Raw genomic sequence first — 24902 nt, forward strand, 5'->3', positions numbered from 1 at the left:
TCTACTGGAATGTTGTCTACTACCGGGGCCTTGTTTCGACTCAGGTCTTTCAGTGCTCTGTCAAACTCTTCACGCAGTATCTTATCTCCCATTTCGTCTTCATCTACATCCTCTTCCATTTCCATAATATTGTCCTCAAATACATCGCCCTTGTATAAACCCTCAATATACTCCTTCCATCTTTCTGCCTTCCCTTCTTTGCTTAGAACTGGGTTTCCATCTGAGCTCTTAATATTCATACAAGTGGTTTTCTTTTCTCCAAAGGTCTCTTTAATTTTCCTGTAGGCAGTATCTATCTTACCCCTAGTGAGATAAGCCTCTACATCCTTACATTTGTCCTCTAGCCATCCCTGCTTAGCCATTTTGCACTTCCTGTCGATCTCATTTTTGAGACATTTGTATTCCTTTTTGCCTGCTTCATTTACTACATTTTTATATTTTCTCCTTTCATAAATTAAATTCAATATTTCTTCCGTTACCCAAGGATTTCTATTAGCCCTCGTCTTTTTACCTAGTTGATCGTCTGCTGCCTTCACTACTTCATCCCTCAGAGTTACCCATTCTTCTTCTACTGTATTTCTTTCCCCCATTACTGTCAATTGTTGCCTTATGCTCTCCCTGAAACTCTCTACAACTTCTGGTTTAGTTAGCTTATCCAGGCCCCATCTCCTTAAATTAGCACCTTTTTGACAGGGAAAATGAAATCTTGATGGTTGGGCAGGGGTTTGAACAAAGTACCATCCTCCTGAATGCAAGTGCAGTTGTTCTACCACTGTGTCACCTTGCTCAATGTGCGATACCACAAAAGAAAATTCTCAGCAGACAAGTCATGGTTCACAGACCCACACACATGTTCACTGTCACTGCACCAACCATTCCAAACACTTCCTCAAAAGAATACTCCAGTCAATGATAGTACAATATTTGAGGAGTAAAGGAGACCACTCACCATATAGCAGAAGCGGAGTTGTCAACAGGTGTGTGTGTGTGTGTGTGTGTGTGTGTGTGTGTGTGCGCACGCGTGCCGCGCATGTAGGGGGGGGGGGGGAGGGGGGCCTCAATCATTCTGTTTTGTGTATGCCCATCAATGACTCAATGCTCCTATTATTTGGTGTGTGGTCTCCTACTCTAAATTATTTACATTTGCCACAATTTTCCTTGCTATATTTACACTACAACACTTGCATTTCCACCAAGAGATTCACATGGTCACTATTTTACAGGTGTATTTAATCCAGCCATCAACAAATAAACTGGACAAGGAAAACAATGGGAAGTTTTTTTCCCCTAATAGCTGTTTTGCATATTCCATTTAAATTGTGCTGCAAGTTCCAATCTTCTTCAAATCGTCTTCAGGGTCACCATGCTCCTCACACATTTTAGCTGAATTAGAATCTCCCAAGCTGATTATTTATGTGTGTTGGTTTGTTGTAGATAGCAGTGGCCCTATCAATCTTCTCTAAGCCTCTTCAGATGATGTTTGTCTTTGATGGTAAGTCTCCACAGAACTGCATATGAAGTTCAATATGGAAAGGTCAACAGTCTCAGACACGGTCCAATCAGATATTCCAAAACTGCAGATCTTATTAACTGACAGCTATCTGGTAACTTTTATTTATAGACTTCCAGATTTTCATATACAGAAGGAGAAGGATTCATCCATATGTTGTTTCCTCAATCAAGACAGACTGACAAAGGAGGTTGTATTCCAGGAAAGTTGTCATATTTAGTGCAAAATGTTGTTTAAAACTCTTTATGCCTTCAATATCAAATCTACAGTTCTGCAAGTCAATCCTACTACCCTTCAACTGGCAGTGACTAGGGCTATCTTTCAATTACTCTGAATCCAAGTGCAACACTACTAGAGTGCTCTGCAATGACTAGCCGCTGGGAGTATAGCCCACTTTGCTACATGTCTACAATTAGTTTATCAAGAGACCCATCTGATAACAGTTCACTGCTTTTATCCGTACTTCTATTTTCACAGCCATACAATGGTCAAAGAGACGACTCAGTTTCAAAAAATAACAAGAATTTCTTTGTTATAATTCTTCAGGCTTTCCTGGCGATCTAATGACATCTTGGGTTGTCGGGTATTCTGCCAGATATCTGTCTACCGACAGAAATAGAGCATCTCAAAACAGTATTCTGCAAAAATGGATATACACCGAAACAAATTGAGATGGGACTCCAACCAGCCACTACACCACAAGTTCCAGAAGCAGAGCAAGATGAAGAAAAGAAGGTGGCATATTTGCCCTATGCTGGTTCTATTTCTGTCAGAATTAGTAGGATCCTCCGTAAACACAATATCATGTGTGTTTTCAGTCCATCCAGCAAGATCAGGGGACTGGCAGAAAATGTTAAGGACAACCTGAGTTTACGGAAACCAGGGATTTGTAATATACCTTGCCAATGTGGCATGTTCTATATTGGCCAAACAACAAGGACAGTAGATATCAGGTGCAAGGACCATCAGAGGCACACCCAATTACGACAGGCAACAAAATCAGCCATTGCTGAACACTGTCTAGAGCTAGATCATGCTATGAATTATGAAGAAATCAAGTTTCTACCACAGACATCCAGATTTTGGGATAGTGTTATAAGGGAGTCAATAGAGATAAAAGTGACCGATAATCTCATTAAGCGTGACACGGGGTACCAGCTAAGTAGAGCCTAGTATCCTGCCCTGGAATTGCTGAAGAAACAATGGGGACAGCTGCAGCACTCCACAAATAGAAGAACTGAAGGCGTGGACATGGAGAACAATCCCCATACAGAGTTCCAGGCGCACCAGACCGAAGATGGAACGCCCAGGGTTGCGTCTGATGGGTGCGGGCTGCAGAGGGAACATCTAGAACCACAGCAGACCGAAAGTGGAAACGCTCCAGCAGATCACAGTGAGTGGGAGAGGACCACAGGAGGAATGCCTGGTTCCACAGACGGGATTCCAAACACACCAGACCGAAGATGGAACACCCAGGAGTGTGTCTGGCGGGCGCGGACCGCAAAGAGAACACCCAGGACTGCAGCGGACGGAAAAGGGAACAGTAATGCTCCAGAAGATCGCAGCGAGTGGGCGCAGACTGCACAGGGAGTGTCTGGTGAAGGGGGAAGGCCACTGCCATAAATACTGGATCAGGTACACTCAAGGAGTAGTCTCAGGTTGCACCTGATGAAGGTAACGAGCTACGTTACCGAAATATTGTGCAAGTACGATGCTGACATCAGGCTGAACACCTGACAACCCAAGATGTCAAGAATTTCTTTCTTTTTTAAGAAACTTATTTATCTACTACACCAATGTTTTCCATATCAAAGAGTCTCATTACATATTATACATCTGTTCATACCTTCAAAATACTTTGGGAATGAGAACTTTGGAACAACATTTAGCTCTCTGGTGATGCATTTTTCAACTCACCTATACTTGTAAAATGATGGCCCTTTGAAGTTTCCTTTATTTTTTAGGGAGACAAAAATCACATGTGGCCATATCTGGTGAATATGGAGGATGGGGCATCATTACAGTGGTATTTTTCACCAAAAATTCAAGAACATGCAACAATGTGTGAGTAGGAACATTATCATGCGGGAAAAGTGATGAATTGTTTTTCTACTAATTCAAGCTTTTTTCCAGATTACTTGACACAAATCATCATTAGGTTTGAAAGTACTGCTCCTTATTGTGGCAAGAACTTGTGGTAAATTATGCAATTAAAATCGAAGAACAAAGCGAGTCTAACCTTTACATTTGATGGTATTTTACAGCTTTTCGATCTTAGCAATCCAGAATGCTTCCACGGGGACAATTGTACCTTAGTTTCGACATTATATCTGTAAACTCAAGCTGCATCACCTGTTATGACATGTTTCAGTAGTTCTGCATTATTGCTGATTTCATCTAGCAACTGCTCAACAACTTGCATTTTCTGCTGTTTTCGTAAAAAGGTTTTGCTGTCTCATATTTCATAACAACATCAGAAGAAATGTCATGGCATGAGCCAAATTCTATGACTGTGATTTGATGATTGTTCATGATCGTTTCTTTCACGTCTTCCATGATTTAATTAGTCGATGACACGAAGTGACATCCAGGGCGTCCATCAACATCAATGTCATCACAAAATCAAACAATGAAAAATCCAAGTGGAATAATGACAATATTATGAAAAGGAAAGATTGCTACTCGCCATACAGCAGAGACATTGAATCGCAGACAGACCAACAAAAAAGACTGCTGAACACGTAAGCTTTTGGCCGGAAGGCCTTCTCCTGTAACAGACAGCATACACAGACACATTCATGCAAATGTAGCTCTCTCTCTCTCTCTCACACACACACACACACACACACACACACACACACACGACGACTGTCTTTAGCTGCAGAGACCAGACCACGAGCAACTGCAGCTGTGCGCAATGGCCTCGGCAGCCAAAGACAATGGTTTGTGTGTGTGTGTGTGTGTGTGTGTGTGTGCGCGTATTGTCTATTTTCGAAGAAGGCCTTCTGGCTGAGTCATCAAAGTCTTTTTCGAAATGCTCATATCTCTTGTAAAATCTTGTTGTGCTCAAAGCATATTCTCCATTCGATATTGCCAAAAAACACCCATAACCTTTTTCATAGCTGACAACAGACTAAACATCTGATGTATCCAATTCTGGTACAGAAGCTTTTCAGACAGGTTTACCAACACAACAACTAAAAAATTGAGGTAATTTGTCTACCACAACATACAAACTTATGAAATTCTTATTACTTTTTTGAACACACTTTGTTTTCTTTATCTGTAACTTAAGTCTGAGAAAACATCTTTCAAGATTACTTTTCCTTTTCCCTATAATACACCTTCAGTCATTAAAGCAATTGAAAAGAAGATTTCAACTTGACTGGTTGATTTCAACTGACCACATATCTTGATACTCTTTGACAGGACTATGAGAAACTTCTGCTAACCAGTTTCTCCAACATTTTTCAGTTTTTGCTTTTGACCCTTTGTTTTAGCTGAACTGTTGTTTCCTCAGAATTTTATGAGTGGTCTTCCAACGGGGGTACAGGTGTCCTGAATCTTTACCATTTCTTGATGTTCTTAAACCAACACAGCTCTTTACACCACACCCACTCTTTCTTGGTCAGTCGATATTTACTGTGATTGCTTACTAATGAACACTATATTTATAAGGCTCATGCTGAAGCAATCTATTACTTCAACAAATAGAATAAGCAGAACATAGAAATATTTGGCCACAGGTTTTATCTGCCAAGCAATTGATAAACCGCTTTTACACCCTCTTGAAAGTGAACAGAATCAGTACAAACATTACCTGAATGATATTTTGTACCCTGCAGTATTTGGATGATCTCTGAACTTTATACTTCTGTTGGTCATATATTTTCCGTCCAACTCAGTACACAGTAACCACAAACACAGAATTCTAATACAACAAAGGCAGCAAGAAAAAATGAAACCAACTATTTTAAAGCAGTATCAATAGAAAATTTAATATGTCATAAGGACTTAATTTTGCCAGTAGCCACAGTTCTTACCTTATAAATGAGCTCTACAATAACTAGCTGTAGAATGTCACCAAATGAAGTAACTTGATCAAGACACGATGCTAAGTATGCAAGGGCTCTCTCCTGATCAGCATGCAGTAACATAAGGAATGCATTACGTTTGCAGGACATGTCCTGCTCCCCTTCTAGAAAGTTTGCTATCAGTTCAGGAGCATCAGGGATAAGGAATTCAAAGTTCCTGTAAAACAGTAGAACTAATGAAGCTCAAACATAACAAATTCAGAGAATTCAAGTCCAGCTATAACATTGATTTCTTTTAACATGCACTTGAACATAAAATGTTACCAAAATGCAATTCCACATTTTCCATAGAACTTGCACACAATACTAATTCCAGCACGAAATGCACTACAATATGAGTTATACAACACCAATATTTCATGAACCATTAGTATTCTTGGGATTTACCTATAAATGGTGAAAATTGCAAGGACAGCATTTCTCCGAACATATGAATGCCTGTGTTCTAAACAGGCTCGAATGGCTGGCATAAGTGGCTCCAGCAGCTCTGGTTCCTTCAGTTTGCACAGGAAGCGAAGCGTGGAGCCTCGCAAGAACTCGTTTGGATGTTGCAAATCCTGAAACCAAATACACAACACAACACTGACTAAACTAATTAAAGAACAAACAAACCACCTCTACCCAAATCACTTACAACACTTGATTAACATTAACTATTCACATACAGGAAATTTACCGAGCTCCTAAAAGCAACAGGTGAAATAATTGCTGATTTTTTATAATTTTAGACATAATGTCCAATGTTGGCAAGAGATCACGTGCTAAAGTACACTGTAAATACTGCACTTATACATATATTGTAGTGCTCTCTCTGTGATAACTAAAAACCAGAGTCAAGTGATGAAATGATGGTCATCTGTGCTATGATCAACTCGGAGAAGGGACGCAGCTGTCTTGCTTTTGATCGCATGCTCTTATGTGACACCATCCCTTGTGGAACTATGAGTGGTATGTTGCTCACTGCACCAGGTCAGTATTTTTCTTAGAAAGTGCATTTAAATCTAACAATGAGATGCAGAAGGAATGGGCTTCCCAATTTGGCTTGAAGTGTATGAGTAGAAGCAGAGAGATACCCCATTCAAGTTCCTAGAATATTCCTCCCGAATTGGCCGTACGAAAGGATAAAAATCTCTAAGATATATGAATATGGAGGATTTTTTAGTTGATGTATCGGTACTGTAGCTCAATGGTCACTGACTGGCAATTAGTTGGCTCGAGTTCGATTTCTGTTGCTATCCTCCTTTTTTTTATTTATTTTTTTTATTCCCATTTTACTATTATCTAAATTTAAATGTGTTCAAGTAGTTTAATTTATATATGTAAAATTAATATATTCAATTTAATTATGATTACAGCTCTTGTAAATCAAAAGACTATATAAGGTGGTAAAAAAGTAGGTACGTGAGGAAATTTAGTATAAAGGTGTATGAAAAGAGATGTGTCTGCAGGAGCGATGTCTGATTTTTTTAAAAAATAAAAAAAAAAAAAAAAAAAAGCCACACTCAATATTAGTATATTACACTGGGTAAAGCAAATATTGCAATACTGCAACAATATTAAGTCATGACTTCCCACCACCGATAGTGTCTGAAGCAAATTCAGCAACGCAAAGTCCACAAGCTATGCTGACTGAAAAGGAAATGCAACACTAAAAAATAATTACTGTAGAGTAATGAAATTTCAGGAAGACATTTGTCTAGCTAACATGTCGATAATGAAAACCTTGTAACCCCATTTTGTTAAATTTTACAGAAGAGGCAAAAATGGTTGCTTAAAAAATATATAAAGTGACATACTATTGCTACATGTGTAACTATATAGTAGAGCCTAGTTACTTACAGATTAGAGAAATCCATACACTTTCAAATCACTCTCTTTCATAATGGACTTACTGGTTACGCAAATTACAAGGTTTTCACAGAGCGATGGCGTTACAAGGTTTTCATTGCCTCCATCAATATTTTGGTGATTAACATGGCAAGATAAAAGATTAATGTAAGTGCAAGATAAGCAAACGCAAATGTGAAATGCTGGTACATTAATTAACAGTGTAACAACCAGAATGTTGAATGTAAGCATGCAATGTGTTGTGAAGGCACTGGATGTCAGTTTGTGGTAAAGAGTTCCATGCCCGTTGCATTTAGTCGGTCAATACAAGGACGATTAATGCTGTTTGTGTATGGCGCTGGAGTTATCATTTGATGATATCACAACACATGCTCAATTAGACACACATCTGGTGACCGAGCAGGCCAATGCAACACGATCAACAGTCTGTAAAGCATTTTGAGTTACAAGAGTGGTATGTGGGCAAGCATTATCATGGTGAAAAACACCCCCTGGAATGCTGTTCACAAATGGCAGCACAATAGATTGAAACAACAGACTGCTGTACGAATTTGTAGTCAGGTTACATTGAATAACGATGACAGTGCTCCTGCTGTCATACGAAATCACACTCCAGACTATAACTCCAGGTGTAAGTCCAGAGAGACTAGCACACAGACAGGTTGGTTCAAGCCCTCAACTGGCCTCCTCCCAATCAACACATGGCCATCAGTGGCACTGAAGCACAACCAGCTTTCATCACAAAACACATACCTCCACCCTGCCCTCCAATGAGCTCTCACCTGACACCACCGAAATCTCAAATAGCGGTGGTTTGGGTTGGTGGAACGCACACTTCAAGGCATCTGACTATGGGCCGACTGCAACAGTGCGTTGTGTCAATGTAGCACCAACTGCTGCTCACTTTTTTGCTGCAGGCACAGCACGATGCACCAGAGCCATACTCTGAACACAATGGTTCTCCCTGTTGATAGTGACAACTGGCCATTTAGAACCCGGTCTTCTTGCACCCGTACATTCTTGCGACTACCGCTGCTAGCAACTGTGTACAGTGGCTCCATTCCTGCCAAGTCTTTCTGCAATATTGCAGAAGGAACATCTGGCTTCTCGTAGTCCTATTACACAATCTTGTTCAAACTCAGTGAGGTATTGATAATTGTGTCCCTGTTGCCTTGAACGCATTCTTGACTAACGTCAACTCACCATCTCCAGTCTCAAGGGTACCTAATGCTGATGACAGTTACAGTGTGTATTTAAAGCAAACCTGATATGCAACCTCATAGTGGTGCTACAAGTGCCACTCTTATGTGAATGGCGTGAAAGCTGAATAGGCACGATCTTTCAGATGTAGAAACACACCAACCAACTTTAGTTTCTGTTGCACAACTCCTTCTTGGCATTGTGATTTCTTTTCCATCAGTGTATTTCATTCAAAATACAACTCAAATCCAGAATATTTCCACCAGCACTAAAGCTTAAATAAAAGTATACCACTTGACAAACAACTGGATGATGTATGTACACATATGGATGGCACTGACAATTGAGAAAACATTCAAGGTTGTCTTAATTACACCAAAACTAACAACAATTAAGTAAAAATTTACAAATTTGGACTTAATTTCAAATAAAAAATACTTCATTAAATATAAAATGGAACTCCGGTATTGTTGACTTATAGGAAAGGCTAAAACAGAAAGTAAACACAGCTTTGCTACAGTGAAGGTCCTCAAGAACAAGAACAACTTCAAAGGTAAGGTAAAAAAACTGGATTGTGGCTGAAGTGGAACAGCACATTTAACCTATCCGATATTTTCATTCTCTTTTCATTATTATTTACTCTACATTTTGAGCTATTGTCAACTTAATGCCTTGAACATGTCTGATAAATGAGTGGCAATGTTGAATTTACTTACAGAATAAAAAGTAAGAAATTTAAATTGAAGTATCGTTTTTGCACATGTTTAATTTATTGGAAGTTTCTAATTTATAAGAAGAGTAGTTTAGCCCACAGTTCAGAAAACTTTAAAAACCACAATAAAGAAAATGGCTTCATGAATATGAAACCTAAAAAATAAGAACCTCTTTGTCCAAAACAGAAAGTAACTAGCCCACTTAGAGAGGAATTTATGTCAATAACTGACAAATCATTGTACACACGACATTAAAATGCTATTGCTAGGGTAAGAAAAGGGGGTAAAGAGTAGAAACTACCAAAACTTTTCTTAGAAAATTGATTTTAATACATTTACTCAATAAATTATATTAGATTACCTTTCTGTAGGAGTCACAAACGAGTATCATTTCCTGCATAAGCTTTCCATCTGGTGTAGTTTTTGGTACTATTTCCCAGAATATCAATAAGAGTTTTTTGATCATGTGATCTTGCAGTGGAAGTACAAATCTGATTATAGTCATCAAAAGACCTGGGAGCCTTTCACCACTTGCTATCATTTGAATTACTTTCTTCAAAGCTTCTATTTTTACTTTTACATCTCCTTTCTCTGCAATGGCAAATTTTTCATAAAAGCAAATGTTTAAAAAGATATGGTAAGGAAAAAACAGTCTTTAATCTTAGCTACTGAAAACAAAGGAAGTTTAAGTGCATGCATTCAACACAACAGCAGTGCTTTACACAAAACAATGTCATCTCACAACCAGAAAGGACGAGTAAGAATTATTTTCAAAACTGGCTCATTTCATTTCAAATCACCCAAAATAAAATCATGTTACACATGATGGCGAAAATTTGGTGTAAGGAAGTACATGTGACAGAGTGTTAAAATAGTTTATCCCAAACTTTTTGACCAAAAGTACAGTTCAGATGATATTTTGAAACCTGGGTCATTTTTTACAAACTGGTGTCAAGAGACTAGGTGGCATATAAGTTTGTAACAACTACAACTTTTTTTGAAACTTCCTGGCAGATTAAAACTCTGTGCCGGACCAAGACTCGAACTCGGGACCTTTGCCTTTCGCGGGCAAGTGCTCTACCAACTGAGCTACCCAAGCACGACTCACGCCCCGTCCTCACAGCTTTATTTCTGCCAGTACCTCGTCTCCTGCAGGAGAGCTTCTGTAAAGTTTGGAAGGTAGGAGACGGGGTACTGGCAGAAATAAAGTTGTGAGGACGGGGCGTGAGTCGTGCTTGGGTAGCTCAGTTGGTAGAGCACTTGCCCGTGAAAGGCAAAGGTCCCGAGTTCGAGTCTCGGTCCGGCACAGAGTTTTAATCTGCCAGGAAGTTTCATATCAGCGCACACTCCACTGCAGAGTGAAAATCTCATTCTGATAACTTTTTTTATTTATGAACCAAATTTATTCAATTTGGTGCCACTGGAAGAAAAATGGATCAAATGTGACATAAAATTGTTCAAATGCTGCAAGTGTGCATACAAATATTTACAAATCTGTAAAGAAAGTCTTTTGAAAAAGTTTTTTTTTCCAAATATCAAGAATTTTTTCATCAAAACCTCAAGTTTCATCATCATAATTTTTGTTTCACATAATGCTTATGATCATACTTTTCAACATAAAAAATAATCAGAGTGGTGTTTGTTTTGTTTGGACATTTAAAATTGAAATAAAACAAATAGAAATATATGCATTTTATTTTATGACTCCTAACTAATCTACCATAAATTTTCTTCTGTTCACATAAAATACATCCGTAACATTTTACAAAGTGTTTATTCTTTTTAAAAAAGTTGTCAATGAAGAATACTGAGACTGATGTGAAAGTATATAAGTGACTGGTGCTTGTGGTTGCACTAAGAGCACCAAACTCATTAGAATGTTTTCATAAGGGATTTCAGTGAACACCACTATGAAATAGCCACAAATAAATTGAAGAAGTTAAGTTTATCAAGACAGTTACTGTTTCCCCTCCAGGCAATGCCTGCTCTTGCTAAACTGATGGAGGTCCACTTGGTCGCATAAACTAGACCTTTGCATCTCTGTGTTCTTCACTAATCTCCAGAAATTCTCCACGCCACTGGTGGTTATTGTCAATAGCTGCGATTAATATTTCTTCTTTAATTACTGGAGGCTTTGTTCTGAAGCCCAAGATGGATTTGTGTGAATTTGGTAGATGATGAAACCTACTTCATCTGCAACCTTTCATTCAGCAGTCTGAAGAAATAATTAACTCTTTTCTCAGGTATGGTGGGACCAGTTTCATATAATTTTTGTACACATTTCTGAATTTTATTATCTCAGCTGTAAAAACAAAATTTTTGTACTCCTGGAACATGGGTTGTGGTAAAAGTAACAGATCTTTTGGACTTAAATCATGACTTTTATATGGGTACTGTAACATTGGTCTTGTTGCTGGAAGTGTAATAGTACTACCAACTCCATCACATGAATCTTTGCGTGACTAGTGGCAAAAATTGCCATTATTCAGTTATCTTGCTTGTGACGGCACAAATTTGCTGAGTTCATGATGTTCTTATATTGTGCAGATCTGCTATCATTGAAGTGAATTACATGTTGGATGTGTGGTATTTGTTCCAGGATATAGGCGACAGCACTTTTCTGGAAAACATAGAATGAGTTTTTTCATGCTGCAATCAGTCACCTATACACCATAACACTGACTTAATGCAATCCTTTGTTTTAGAGTATGCACCAAAAGAATGAAGCATAATTTCACTGTTCTGCCAGTGAAATCCTTGTGCAGCATAAAATACGTATAGTTTAATGCAAAAACCAGCATCAAGGATCCTTTCTTGTTTCCTTGTGTTTAAGTAGCAATCCTGACATTTTGACATGTAATGATGCTGTATCAAGTTTTTTAAGTTTCTGGATGACATACTCAACAAATTCATGACTTTCTTCACTAATGTGTCCAAAGTAGGTTGATCAGTTTGGATCCACTGCTTGAAAGTAACATTTTCAATGACTTGTTCGGAGAAAGAGAAGGATGCTGAAAGTAGAACTTATAGGGGATCCAAAATACAGCATACAGCAGCTACATGAAGAAAGTGTGAAAAGTCTGAATCAGCAATGATTAAATCTAGGACTGGAGGCACTGGAGGAGGACTGGAGCGCTAATGAGTTATATGGTTTCCTGAAACAGTCAATAAGGAAGTGGTGGAGGTGGCTTTAATAAGGAAAGGGAGAAAACAGTAAGGACTGATTGGACGACCATGTATTAGTTGGAGGTGGCTGAGGAAAAGAAGAAACTATGTCACATATGATTAAGCTCTGGGAATGAAGAGGATCGGAATAGGTACACGGTATATAAAAGGAGAGCTAAGAAATTCCAGGGTGTATACGCGGACAAAGAAAAAAAAATTCCCAGATTTCTCGGTTAAAAATACATTTTCTCCCGGGTGAAAACATACATTTTCCCTGTCAACTGACAGTACATTTTCTCGCAGAACTGTATAACTTATCCATCCTTTGAATGGTTATGGTTTTATACACGGGCGTAGAATTTCTGGCGCTTTAGAAAATGAAACACAGGGGAAAAAAAGTTTTGGAAAGATCTTTGATGTGCAGTAACATGTACGCTGCATATTTTCGTATTACAGAAGTATAAATTCGAATTCCACCAAACAGCGCATGTTACTTTCCGAAGCATTGAAATTGAGATTGCGATGCGCTTTTGTAAGCCAGTCATAGCTCATGTCACGTGATTTTCACCAGCCGATGATACCAGGTATTCAGAGCTTATGACACGTGATGAAGTCAGCCAATAGCAACATCACTGATAAGTAGCGCGAACATACAAACAGAAAAAGTTAATGGTTTAAATTAATATACACAGTGTTGCTACAAGAAAAGTAAAGCTTTCACTTATAATATTGGTCTATAGGATTAATACGTAATATACATAGTGTTGCTACAAGAAAAGTACATATTATAAACTTATAATATCGGTCTATAAGATTAATACGCTGAAAGAGAAGCTAAGCTTTCACATATAATGTTGGTCTTTTATGCACGTATTACAATTTAAGATATATCACACAAATGTGCCATTAAAATTTTTAATAACGACATAAATGTCTGTTCTTCTGGGCTTGAAATTCATCTAAATGGCTCATCATCAAAGAGTTTATTTTTAAATGAGAGTCAAGCGTTCTTTGATTTAAGAAATTCATCGTATATTCTCGTACGTAGTTCAACTTGCATAAAAGGAAATTTTCTTTGATAGTAACACTTTTCAAATCACCATTCGGAATATTTTACTGTGACCTGTTAGAAATAGGTTCGTTTCTGCAGTTTCCAGAGAGCGCCAGATGACAGGTGTCACCGGGCTTGCGCAGCTACAATGTCGTAGGGAGCCGCATGGTCGTACGTGTAAAACATTAAATGATCTTACATTGGGTCATAAAAGAAACAAGGCATTCGAACCTGGCTGCTTACACAGCCAACTGCCATATTTCTGTAGCCAGAAGCGGGAGAAGGTACTACTCAACTGCGCATGCGCATGATTCCGCTTGTAACTGCTAAAACAAATCTTATATAAAAAGTTGTGACGTCACGCTCATCGGAGGCAATTTGTTGTTACGAATCATTGCATATTCTTCCTAATGCCTTTGACAAATTTTCCTGTTGGCAGACGCTTGTATGACCACTTTGTTTTGTTGCTGTATATGGCGCATTTATTTTGCAGTTTTAAGTTTTACTGGTGTTCTGCGGATCGAAGCGTGGAATGTCAGATCTCTTAATTGGGCAGGTAGGTTAGAAAATTTAAAAAGGATATGGATAGGTTAAAGTTATATATAGTGGGAATTAGTGAAGTTCGGTGGCAGGAGGAACAAGACTTTTGGTCAGGCGAATACAGGGTTATAAATACAAAGTCAAATAGGGGTAATGCAGGAGTAGGTTTAATAATGAATAAAAAAATAGGAATGCGGGTAAGCTACTACAAACAGCATAGTGAACGCATTATTGTGGCCAAGATAGATACGAAGCCCACACCTACTACAGTAGTACAAGTTTATATGCCAACTAGCTCTGCAGATGACGAAGAAATTGAAGAAATGTATGACGAAATAAAAGAAATTATTCAGATAGTGAAGGGAGACGAAAATTTAATAGTCATGGGTGACTGGAATTCGGTAGTAGGAAAAGGGAGAGAAGGAAACGTAGTAGGTTAATATGGGTTGGGGATAAGAAATGAAAGAGGAAGCCGCCTGGTAGAATTTTGCACAGAGCACAACTTAATCATAGCTAACACTTGGTTCAAGAATCATAAAAGAAGGTTGTATACACGGAAGAAGCCTGGAGGACCTGGATAAACTGACTAAACCAGAGGTTGTACAGAGTTTCAGGGAGAGCGTAAGGGAACAAATGGCAGGAATGGGGGAAAGAAATACAGTAGAAGAAGAATGGGTAGCTTTGAGGGATGAAGTAGTGAAGGCAGCAGAAGATCAAGTAGGTAAAAAGACGAGGGGTAGTAGAAATCCTTGGGTAACAGAAGAAATATTGAATTTAATTGATGAAAGGAGAAAATATAAAAATGCAGTAAATGAAGCAGGCAAAAAGGAATACAAACGTCTCAAAAATGAGATCGACAGGAAGTGCAAAATGGCTAAGCAGGGATGACTGGAGGATAAATGTAAGGATGCAAAATACTAACGCGAATTCTTTACAGACGAATAGAAAAACTAGTAGAAGCCGACCTAGGGGAAGATCAGTTTGGATTCCGTAGAAATATTGGAACACGTGAGGCAATACTGACCCTACGACTTATCTTAGAAGCTAGATTAAAGAAAGGCAAACCTACGTTTCTAGCATTTGTAGGCTTAGAGAAAGCTTTTGACAATGTTGACTTGAGCAAGCAGTAAAGGAAACAAAAGAAAAATTCGGTGTAGGTATTAAAATCCATGGAGAAGCAATAAAAACTTTGAGGTTCACCGATGACATTGTAATTCTGTCAGAGACAGCAAAGGACTTGGAAGAGCACTTGAACGGAATGGATAGTGTCTTGAAAGGAGGGTATAGGATGAACATCAACAAAAGCAAAACGAGGATAATGGAATGTAGTCGAATTAAGTCGGGTGATGCTGAGGGTATTAGATTAGGAAATGAGACACTTAAAGTAGTAAAAGGAGTTTTGCTATTTGGGGAGCAAAATAACTGATGATGGTCGAAGTAGAGAGGATAAAATGTAGACTGGCGATGGGAAGGAAAGCGTTTCTGAAGAAGAGAAATTTGTTAGCATCGAGTATAGATTTAAGTGTCAGGAAGTCTTTTCTGGAAGTATTTGTATGGAGTGTAGCCATGTATGGAAGTGAAACATGGACGATACATAGTTTAGACAAGAAGAGAATAGAAGCTTTCGAAATGTGGTGCTACAGAAGAATGCTGAAGATTAGATGGGTAGATCACATAACTAATGAGGAGGTATTGAATAGGATTGTGGAGAAGAGAAGTTTGTGACACAACTTGACTAGAAGAAGGGATCGGTTGGTAGGACATGTTCTGAGGCGTCAAGGGATCAGCAATTTAGTATTGGAGGGCAGCGTGGAGGGTAAAAATTGTAGAGGGAGACCAAGAGATGAATACACCAAGCAGATTCAGAAGGATGTAGGTTGCAGTAGGTACTGGGAGATGAAGAAGCTTGCACAGGATAGAGTAGCATGGAGAGCTGCATCAAACCAGTCTCAGGACTGAAGACAACAACAATAAGTTTTATTTTCATTTTTTCACTCGTTCATGTTTTATTACTGAAGTATTATTCGGCAGTAGCGAGGTACAGTAATATTCTTTGTTAGAGTATCGGTTCTTACCAGTCAAAACTACAAAAATTTAACTGAAAACAATGAAAAATTCCCGGAATTCTAAAATATTCCCACTTTTCTCCCCGATGACAAAATTCCCGGGTTTTTTCCCCGGATCTCCCGGTTGTCCCGGGTCGTATACACCCTGAATTCAGAAGAAAGTGTAAGGAAGATGAATGGGCAAGAGCATGTGGGGAAATAGAGCATTTGCTTGGAGGTAGGAGATCGGCAGAGCATGGAGGATAACGAAGATGAAAATGGTTAGCAATCCTGCACCCACAATACAACTTATATCCACTGGTCAGTGGAAAAAGCAGTTTGAAGAACTTCTGGTAGAAAAAAGAAGAGACCACATGACAGAAGTCTACAATAAAAGTAGTACAAGGTAATACATAACCTATACTAGAGGAAGTAGTAAAAGATGTGCTTAAAAAGGTAAGTGTACCAGGAGGAGCTGTACTCAACTGTGGAAAAATGGACTCCCTCAAATGGTAAGACTTACACGTAAACTCTTCAATCAGATTGAAGAGGGAGAGGAAATACCAAGAGACTGGTGTGTATCATACATACCTGTTACCTATGAAAAAATGAAACAAGCAGCATCCAAATAATTACAGGAGAATTAGTGTTATGGAATCTATCAGAGACGTTTTAGTGCTATACTGAAAAGCAGGTTGGAGAATGAGATTGGCAGAAAGACACGAGGTGAACAGGCAGGTTTTACAGTGGAAAATCTTGCATGGACCATATTTTAAGCCTTTGACAGATAAGCGAGAAAGCATATTCTAAGGATCAGGAGGCACACCAAATACTTGTAGATTTAGAAAAAGCATATGACTCTGTTGTAAAGGATGAGCCAGACAATAAGGGATTTTACTTTATTATATGAGCCTCCAACCGGTAACTTCATTTTTCCATTACGGCCAAGCCACAGCCGGCAGTGTTAGCTGCCTGTAAATTCTTTCGTCCCACGGTCTAGTAACAGGAAGTCAGCACCGAGAAAGGGCACCTTGTTCACGCGCCTCTCTCGTGTGCTGACGAGGTAACGCCGCCCCAGGCGTCGCTTAGCAGGCAACGCTCTGGAAAGTTCCATGCCGCCCGCACGGTTTGCTCGGTCCTGACCAATCAGGGCGGAGGAAGCCGCGTGGTGCGTCGAACATACCCGGCCGCCCGTCGCCGGGCTCGCTCTCTTGTATTCTTGCTCACCCGCGAGTCGGATGCGCGCCCTGTAGCATTGATCATCTCCCGCTTCTCCCGGTGCTGCGGCACTGTGGACTTAGTTTTGGCAGACAACCACTTACGGTAGCTTCGCGATCAATGTTCGCCAAATTGCAAGCTCTGGCTCACCCTCACCTCCCTAGGCCTATGTAGCCCCTTTCATCATGCTTTAGCCAATAAATGGCCTTTCTCTAAAAATTACACTATTATTCCATAACGCCCACCGCCTGCCCATACCCGCCATCCTGTACAATTGGTGTCAGAAGTGTGGATACGTTCCCGTAGTGACTTTGTCGCTACACAAAATTTTTCCCGGCGAGACGCCGTGAACTTCGCGCATGGAATGCGCCAACCGGCCGCCACGTTTGCTCCACGTGGGCCGTGGCTGCTCCACTAAACACGCACAGGGCGCGCGCTGCAGCGAGGCAGCCCACGCTAGTCAGCCACGTGAGCCGGACGCCGCCGCGCTGCCCGCTGCCTGAGTTCGAGGGGCCTGCGCTGCGCTGCGCGACCGGCCGGGCCGCCGTCATCCGCCGCCGTCATCCGCCACGCCGCCGCCGCCCGCCGCTGTCACCGACGCGCCAGGGGCTGCCGCCATCGCCGACCGGCCGAGCCAGCGCCGTCCACCGGCAACACAATCGCCGCCGCCCGAGGGTCCGGACGCCGCCGCCGCCGCCGCCGCCGCCGCCGCCGCCACTGCACCATGCCGTCGCCGCCACCAATGCGTCGTACCATCGCCATCACCATGTAAGTCGCCGCGATGCTTACAACTATATCTTCGACGATCTTCCGCCGCTGGATTGAGAATCTTTGTGGCCGTCCTTTTTTTGTAACAATCATTACTTTTTTCTGGTCACTAGCGTCCCATAAAATTGTAAACATGCCGATAGGGACACGAGCGACGGAACGGGATACCCCCGTAGAGGCATCTGTCTTTCAAGACCCGCTCGAGGCCATAAATGCACAAATGCGCCAGTTATTCGCACAAAATCAGGAGCTACTTGAGCAAAACCGCGTCTTGAAACAGACGCTGGAAGCTAGTGCGCGAACTTCCATACCTGTGGCTAGCTCCACCCCTGTAACAAATGCTCAAACAGAGGCAACTAACACTAATTCTGTCTCTAATACAAACGCCACAATTTCTGCTAACATGGTGACTGTAAGCAATTTTCCTGCGGCTGATTTCATTCCCACCTTTTCTGGGAAGTCCCACGAAAATGTAGCTATGTTCTTACAAAATATTCGTGATGTGGGTCGCACGTGTGCCTGGCCGGATGATCTATTGGTCAATGTAGCCAGACTCAAGTTGACAGGGGAAGCCCGAATGTTCATAGAAACAGTGGACGAATTGCGTGACACGCACGAATTTGAAGTATTGGCCCGCGGATTGACTACGCGTTATTCCGATACCAGAGGTACCGCATATTACAGAGATCAATTATCAACCCTTAGGCAGAAGCCTAATGAGGATTTTGATGCCTTTGCAGATCGCATTCGAGCAGTGTCTTGTCGTACCTATAAGCTAGGCGAAAATGCCAGCGAAAACAGAATTTTGCGCTCAGAAGCCGAAGCGCGTGCAATTGATGCATTTTTCCGCGGTATTGACCCCCGCATCGGAGGAGAAGTCAAAGCAGCCTCCCCCACTTCTCTGTTTGAAGCTGTTCGTTTGGCAATGCTTCGCGAAGAGGTGTTGCGTTTTTGCGCTGCCGCCCCGCGCCCATCGGACCCAGTACCGGTCCCAGCAAAAGAAATATTTTGTCAGCGTTGTGGGAAGCCCAACCATACGGCAATGCGCTGTCGCGCGCCGTATTGCACTATTTGCCAGACAGTAGGTCATGCTAATAATGTTTGCTCCACAAAGTCACCATTTTCAAATCAGATGCGCGGCCACCGCCGCAACGGGGGGTCGAATCAGGGAAACGCTTGGGGGGCAGGTTCCGCCACCCACCCGCGCCCCCGACAAAAATAATACACCCGGTTAGGACCGAAAAATGTAAAGAGGTGGAACACGTTAGTCTATTTGGCGTACTCGGGAACAAATCAGTTAGAATTTTAGTTGATACTGGTGCTCAAGTTAGTGTATTGTTTGTGGAGAAAAATGATCGAAGGGTGTTACAGCCACCCCGGTACAATATCAGTGGCCTTGGAGAGGAAGTAATTGTCCCTGCAGGTTCGTGTGTGGTGAATCTGCAAGTAGACGGTGGTAAATACAGTCAGAGGATGGAGGTAGTGAGGCTAAAGAAGGGTGAATTTGACATCATACTAGGGAATGACTTCCTGCACCGTTATCAGGGGATAGTGGATTATCGAACGCGAACTGTGCAGTTCGGCGAAGCAATTCACCGATTTGGCAGTGCTCACCCCCGTCAGACGCGAGGGAGCTGCGAAAGGCGCCGTTCACAGTCTCCCATAAAACCGCAGATGTGGGCGATAAAAACCACTAACCCTGTGAGGATAAAAGGCAGAAGTGGAAAGATTCTCTGGATAGAGGTCAAAAATCAAGAACGCCCCAAGACAGACATTCTGGTTGACCCGCTCACCCAGAATGATGTTTTAGATCGTCAGTCAGTACATATAAAGAGAAGTATCTGCCGACCGGAGAGGAGACAGAAGGGTTTTGCGATACCAGTAAGTATAGATAATTTTGGTATAGAAGATGTTGTGATACCGAAGGGTACTATTGTTGCCAGTGGTCAGGAAATTTTTGAGGAAATAAGAGGAGCTGAGAAGCAGCGAGATAAAGATGAGAAAGGAAGGAGAAGAAAGAAATGTTCAGTTAGAGAAGTGCGATATGTCGCGTCGACGATAAGGAGTCAGTTAGCAGAGAAGTTAGGTCATTTAAACAGTGAGGAGAAAAGGACGTTGCAGCTAGTATTAGAGGAATTTTCGTGGTTGTTTGAAGAGAGGTAGTTTCTACCGGCCACGGATTTGGTTCAGCACGGAATTCCGACCGGAGAAGCTCGGCCTATTGCGCCAGTAGTTCCACCCAAAAAAGCAAGAAAAAAGGTAATACAACCGCCTAGACAGCAACGTAGATATGCTCTAAGGTCAAACCCCTATGATTTACGTTCCAGAAAGTAGGTCTGAAATGGTATGTATACAGTTGAAAAAGTCCTGCATGAAGTAAGAGAATCAATTGACGGAAAACACCGTCGTTACTATACCTTTAATTAAATTGTGCATGTTACTTATAAGTAGACATAAGAATTGGCAACCATTGGTAATGGTAATAGAATTTATGATGTCACATGCTAATGGAAGTGATTGAAGTTATGTAATCATTTTGTCTTGTCATTTAACGTCTCCAGTAATGTTATCGTAGCAGTCGAGAAATAAAATCACCAGCTTAATATTGCCCTACAGATTTTATTAGTCTTATCTAAAGACGGGAATCTATTTGTGATGTCTATCCGTGTTTTCAGTAAGGAACAAAATCGTGAGAGAGAACTTTTTCCTGGTACGTATTGTGGAAACTATCAGGATTAGAAAACATTGGAATTTCAGATCGATCTCCGGCTATGTTGTATTACCACCACGGTTAATAAACGGATCTATATGGTGTCAAGGAAGCCGGCACTTGCCGCTATATCTGTCCTGTAAACGACCGCTGTGTGGGAAACGCGTTAGCCAAGGAGTTGGGTTTGGAATGCCATCGTAAAATACAGTTTATGTAGAAGCCTAACACCTGCCAGTTACCTAAATTTTAGAAGAACAGAGTGTTAAATAAAATAATTGGAACCCGATAGTTTTGTGACCTCTAGCGATTTAAGTTATTAGAGTCCCTTAGAAAAGAACATCCTCCATGCATAACTGTCGTAAACAACATAACTCTGGAAGGAAATTTTGTGACTGTACCGAGAGATAAACTCCATGCGTAGCAAGAGGACGGACCCAGCGTGGACGCCAGTTATGCCGCCGAGCCAGTGAAACCGGACGCAGCCGTACTGTCAGCTGCGCTGTCAGCACTTTACAATCTCACGAGCGCGACGCGTGTCGCGCCTTAGCACCTCAAGCTGCACTGAATCTCAACACAGAAATTCTTAACCATTATATAACGAACCCTATGAATAACGTTATGCACATTTTCAATAGTCAGGAACTTACTTTGCTCCCTACACACTCTTTATATGACAAATGAACTCTAATTTTATTATAAACCAAAGCACCGACAGGTAAGTCATATCGACGTCTTCGAGATGCAACCAGCTTCGTCGAGCCGCCAATATTGACTATATGGAAGCAGGTAAGTAAGAGAATTAACAAAAGGAACAACAATCATATCCCTGAACGATTGACTGGGTGACTGATAATCACAAATATTTGCAAAAACAAATCAACACAGCAAACAGCATATCACATGTTTAATAATTATTGGTCCGTCCATTGAAGGAGACAAAATCATTTTTCATCAGAATTTTGTTAAAGGATGTATCAACGTGACATTACACTATTCCACAGCATTACACACAACATTGCCATTACGTAAAGACAGTTTTCTTCTAGGTAAAAGTACCAAAGACTATTAGTTGGTATGGAGACACAAACGAGAGCATAAAGGAATACCAAGGGATGCTTACATTCATTTTGCTACGAAATGTAACTGGAGGATAAGGAAGTTTTGCTTGAAAGAAATAATCTTTTAAACTTTTGCTTTTGTTGCGGTTTTGCCATGTCTTGTATCACTATGACGAGTTGCCAATTACTTATGTCTAATTACTGTGTCCAATTACTTAAGTCCATGTATTATTCCATTGTCGTTCATTTTCACTGTTTTATTACTACCTATTTAGAGAATTTTGCTAAAGTTTTGCCAGCACCAGTAATTTAGTAATTGTATCAACCTAGTGTTTCCATGTGTCGCTGTGTTACTATATTGATGAGGATAGTCATTTTGTAGGATTTCAAGCATGCTAGAGTAAGTTCCCGAGTACTGCCAATTATTTGTTTAATAATAATGATGTCTTAGGTAATAAATTCTTTTGGAAGGGTAATTTAGGATGTAACCATGCTTTTTCATTTGTATCTGAAAGTTTATCTGGAGGGATATACCACATGCCTGCCGCCGTGATAGGTAACATAAACGGAGTGAATCACGCCCACAGAACGAGCAAGCTTTGGCCATATACCTAGTCTGTTGGATGAACAAGAGAACCACCCGCAAGGGCACGTACCTGACGTGACGCGGTTGGCTCCCGCGCGGACCCTTAGCTGTCTGTGTCGTTTCTTCACTTTTCCGTTTCGCGACATAGTCCGTTCTACCCACTTTCATCTTTCCGCTATCAACAGAACAACCCTTGAAGAGTCATGCTCCACCCGCAAGGGCACGTAGTTACGTGACGCGGCCTGCACCCGCGCGGACCCTTAGCTGTCTGTGTCGTTTCTTCACTTTTCCGTTTCGCGGCATAGTCCGTTCTACCCACTTTGATCTGTCAACTTTCAACAGACACAATACTATTCAGCCCAGACTTTGATCTTCCATCTCGAAGAAGAGTTCACGAGAACAGTGTTCCGTGCTCTCTGACGACAGCTGATCAGGCAACGTCAGACGCGAACCGCGTCTAGCCCGCAGCTAAACGCCAGTAAGCGGAAATCTCTGTTCAAAACCTTGAGCCTTCTTTGTTTTCCCGTTGTATTTTCCGAAGGAATACCGACTATTGAAGTAGTAGCATTTAACTGTATGACATGTCCCAGGACACTGCGATACAAGCAAGGATAGACGGAGTTTTAAAAGCAACCAGCTGGGCCCGAGGAGGCCAGCACCATGGAGTTATAGAGACGGCGAGTTTAGTCGCAAAATGTTGAGAGGATGAAGACGGCGAATTTGGTCGCAAAGTAAAGTTAGTCGCAAGATGTTGAGAGGATGAAGACGGTGAATTTTGTCGCGCAGTGAAGTTTTGTTTTAGGTGAGAGAAGTCGGGTTTGAAGAAGAAGAAGAAGTATGCAGTAGCTATCTTGGAGTCGCAGAATTGTCATTTACACAGTTAAGAAGGCGATAACGTCTTGTCAACGATGCGCCGCGCACTATACCTTCATGAAGGAAAAGTCCTTCAGAAATTACGCTCAACTTAGTTGATTCTAATTCAAATCCTTACACTTTCTGTTCCCACTATGGAAATCTCTAGATTCTTGTCGAGTTTTGTTTTTCTCCTCTTGTTAGCAACAGCGTTGACATCCTACGACACAATCTATGTCCCACCTGCACCAAACTGGTGTCACTTTTCTTCGTCACTCTCACTTAATGGCGTGCAGCAAATATATTGAGTGACGAGAAAATTCTTCTCAAAATGTGAATGTTATTACACTTGGATGGTTAGCCCAAGGAGGCATTTAACTTTTTTGTTTGTTATTGATATGGCATTTGCAACAATTTGATATTATACTTGTGTGCCTCATTTCTACATTTATGTATGTTAATGTAATTTTAAACAGAACCCACTGTAACAGCTCATCTAGCTTTATGTCACGCGTAATCCCACTTCTATTTTGTTGCATTTGACAGTCATAGACCCCTCAGCTGCCGCGTGCAGCCCTGACGCGGCGCTGCCCTTGGAAATTATCTACCGCGCGCCTTTCTGACTTAGCGCGAGATTCGGCCTTGCAGTCAGCTGCCACTCTGACGTAGCCTCCGCGCAGATCTTTAGCAAACGGTTCCTGTTGGAGCACCACTTATAGCCTTTCATGCCACTACGCATTACTTAGTATTCGCACCCCTTTAATTATTATGTTATACCTGAAAGCTCATTCAGGATTCCCTTGTCAGCTAACGTTCAAGTTTTATCTAATAAATCAAATAATCACATCCTAACGTCACTTGATGATTTGCTAAAAAATGAAAAAAGGACAAATTTCTTACGTTCGCCTGTTGGTACACTTAAATGAATGGCAAACAGCCACAAACCAAACAAAAAAGAGAAAACAAGAACCTATCAGGCATGTGCCCTCCCTTAGTTTTAAGAGTGAAACTGAGATATCAGTTAATGTGGAAAAACTAGCGTAGTGTAGTGAAATGTTCCCTTAGTGATAAGTCCGTTTTTAAACGTGTTTGGAGCGTGTGAATCTCCCCTCATATCCTCCCTGCGCTGAGTTCCAGTGCACGGACCTGGCCACGGCCACGCCCCCTTCCCGCGGTAGCCTGCGCGCTGCCCGCTGAGGACACCACACCAGGCCGCCTCGCGCTAGGCGCCCCCGCAGTGACTCACCAGTGGTGATATCTTTGCATTTTCAACTTATTTTAACAAAAGCAAAAAAAAAGACATTTTTACTTCAACTTAGCAACAAGAACACTTGGCATGTTTACCTAATTCACACTGTTATGTTTTGTTCTAATTTTGTGATGATTTTATGATGTTTTGATGTTTTATGATGTTCTGATGTTTTATGATGATTCTTGTATACACACAATATTGTTGACATGTGTAAGCTCCCTTGCGACCCTTAGGAGGTCTTTAGAGTCTCTATACCCTCCCATAGATTAAGACCCCTGCCGTCTTCCGTGAG

At 41.1% G+C, this 24902-nt stretch overlaps 1 protein-coding gene and 1 non-coding gene across 3 annotated transcripts in view; one reads left to right on the top strand and one right to left on the bottom strand.

Annotated features, from left to right (window-relative positions):
• LOC124805013 (coatomer subunit beta) overlaps positions 1-24902 on the bottom strand; it is a 122038-nt gene that overhangs the window by 78635 nt on the left and 18501 nt on the right. For both annotated transcript variants that reach the window (XM_047265416.1, XM_047265417.1), the window contains exons 3-5: positions 9727-9956; positions 5992-6161; positions 5554-5761 (exon numbers count right to left, since the gene is read on the bottom strand). In XM_047265416.1, coding sequence (XP_047121372.1) covers positions 5554-5761; positions 5992-6161; positions 9727-9956 — 608 coding nt within the window. The remainder of the gene's footprint in view (positions 1-5553; positions 5762-5991; positions 6162-9726; positions 9957-24902) is intronic.
• Trnas-uga lies at positions 10598-10672 on the top strand. The gene has a single exon. It is a non-coding gene; the product is annotated as a tRNA-Ser (tRNA).

This window comes from Schistocerca piceifrons, chromosome 7 (assembly GCF_021461385.2).
Source record: "Schistocerca piceifrons isolate TAMUIC-IGC-003096 chromosome 7, iqSchPice1.1, whole genome shotgun sequence".
Lineage (NCBI taxonomy): Eukaryota > Metazoa > Arthropoda > Insecta > Orthoptera > Acrididae > Schistocerca > Schistocerca piceifrons.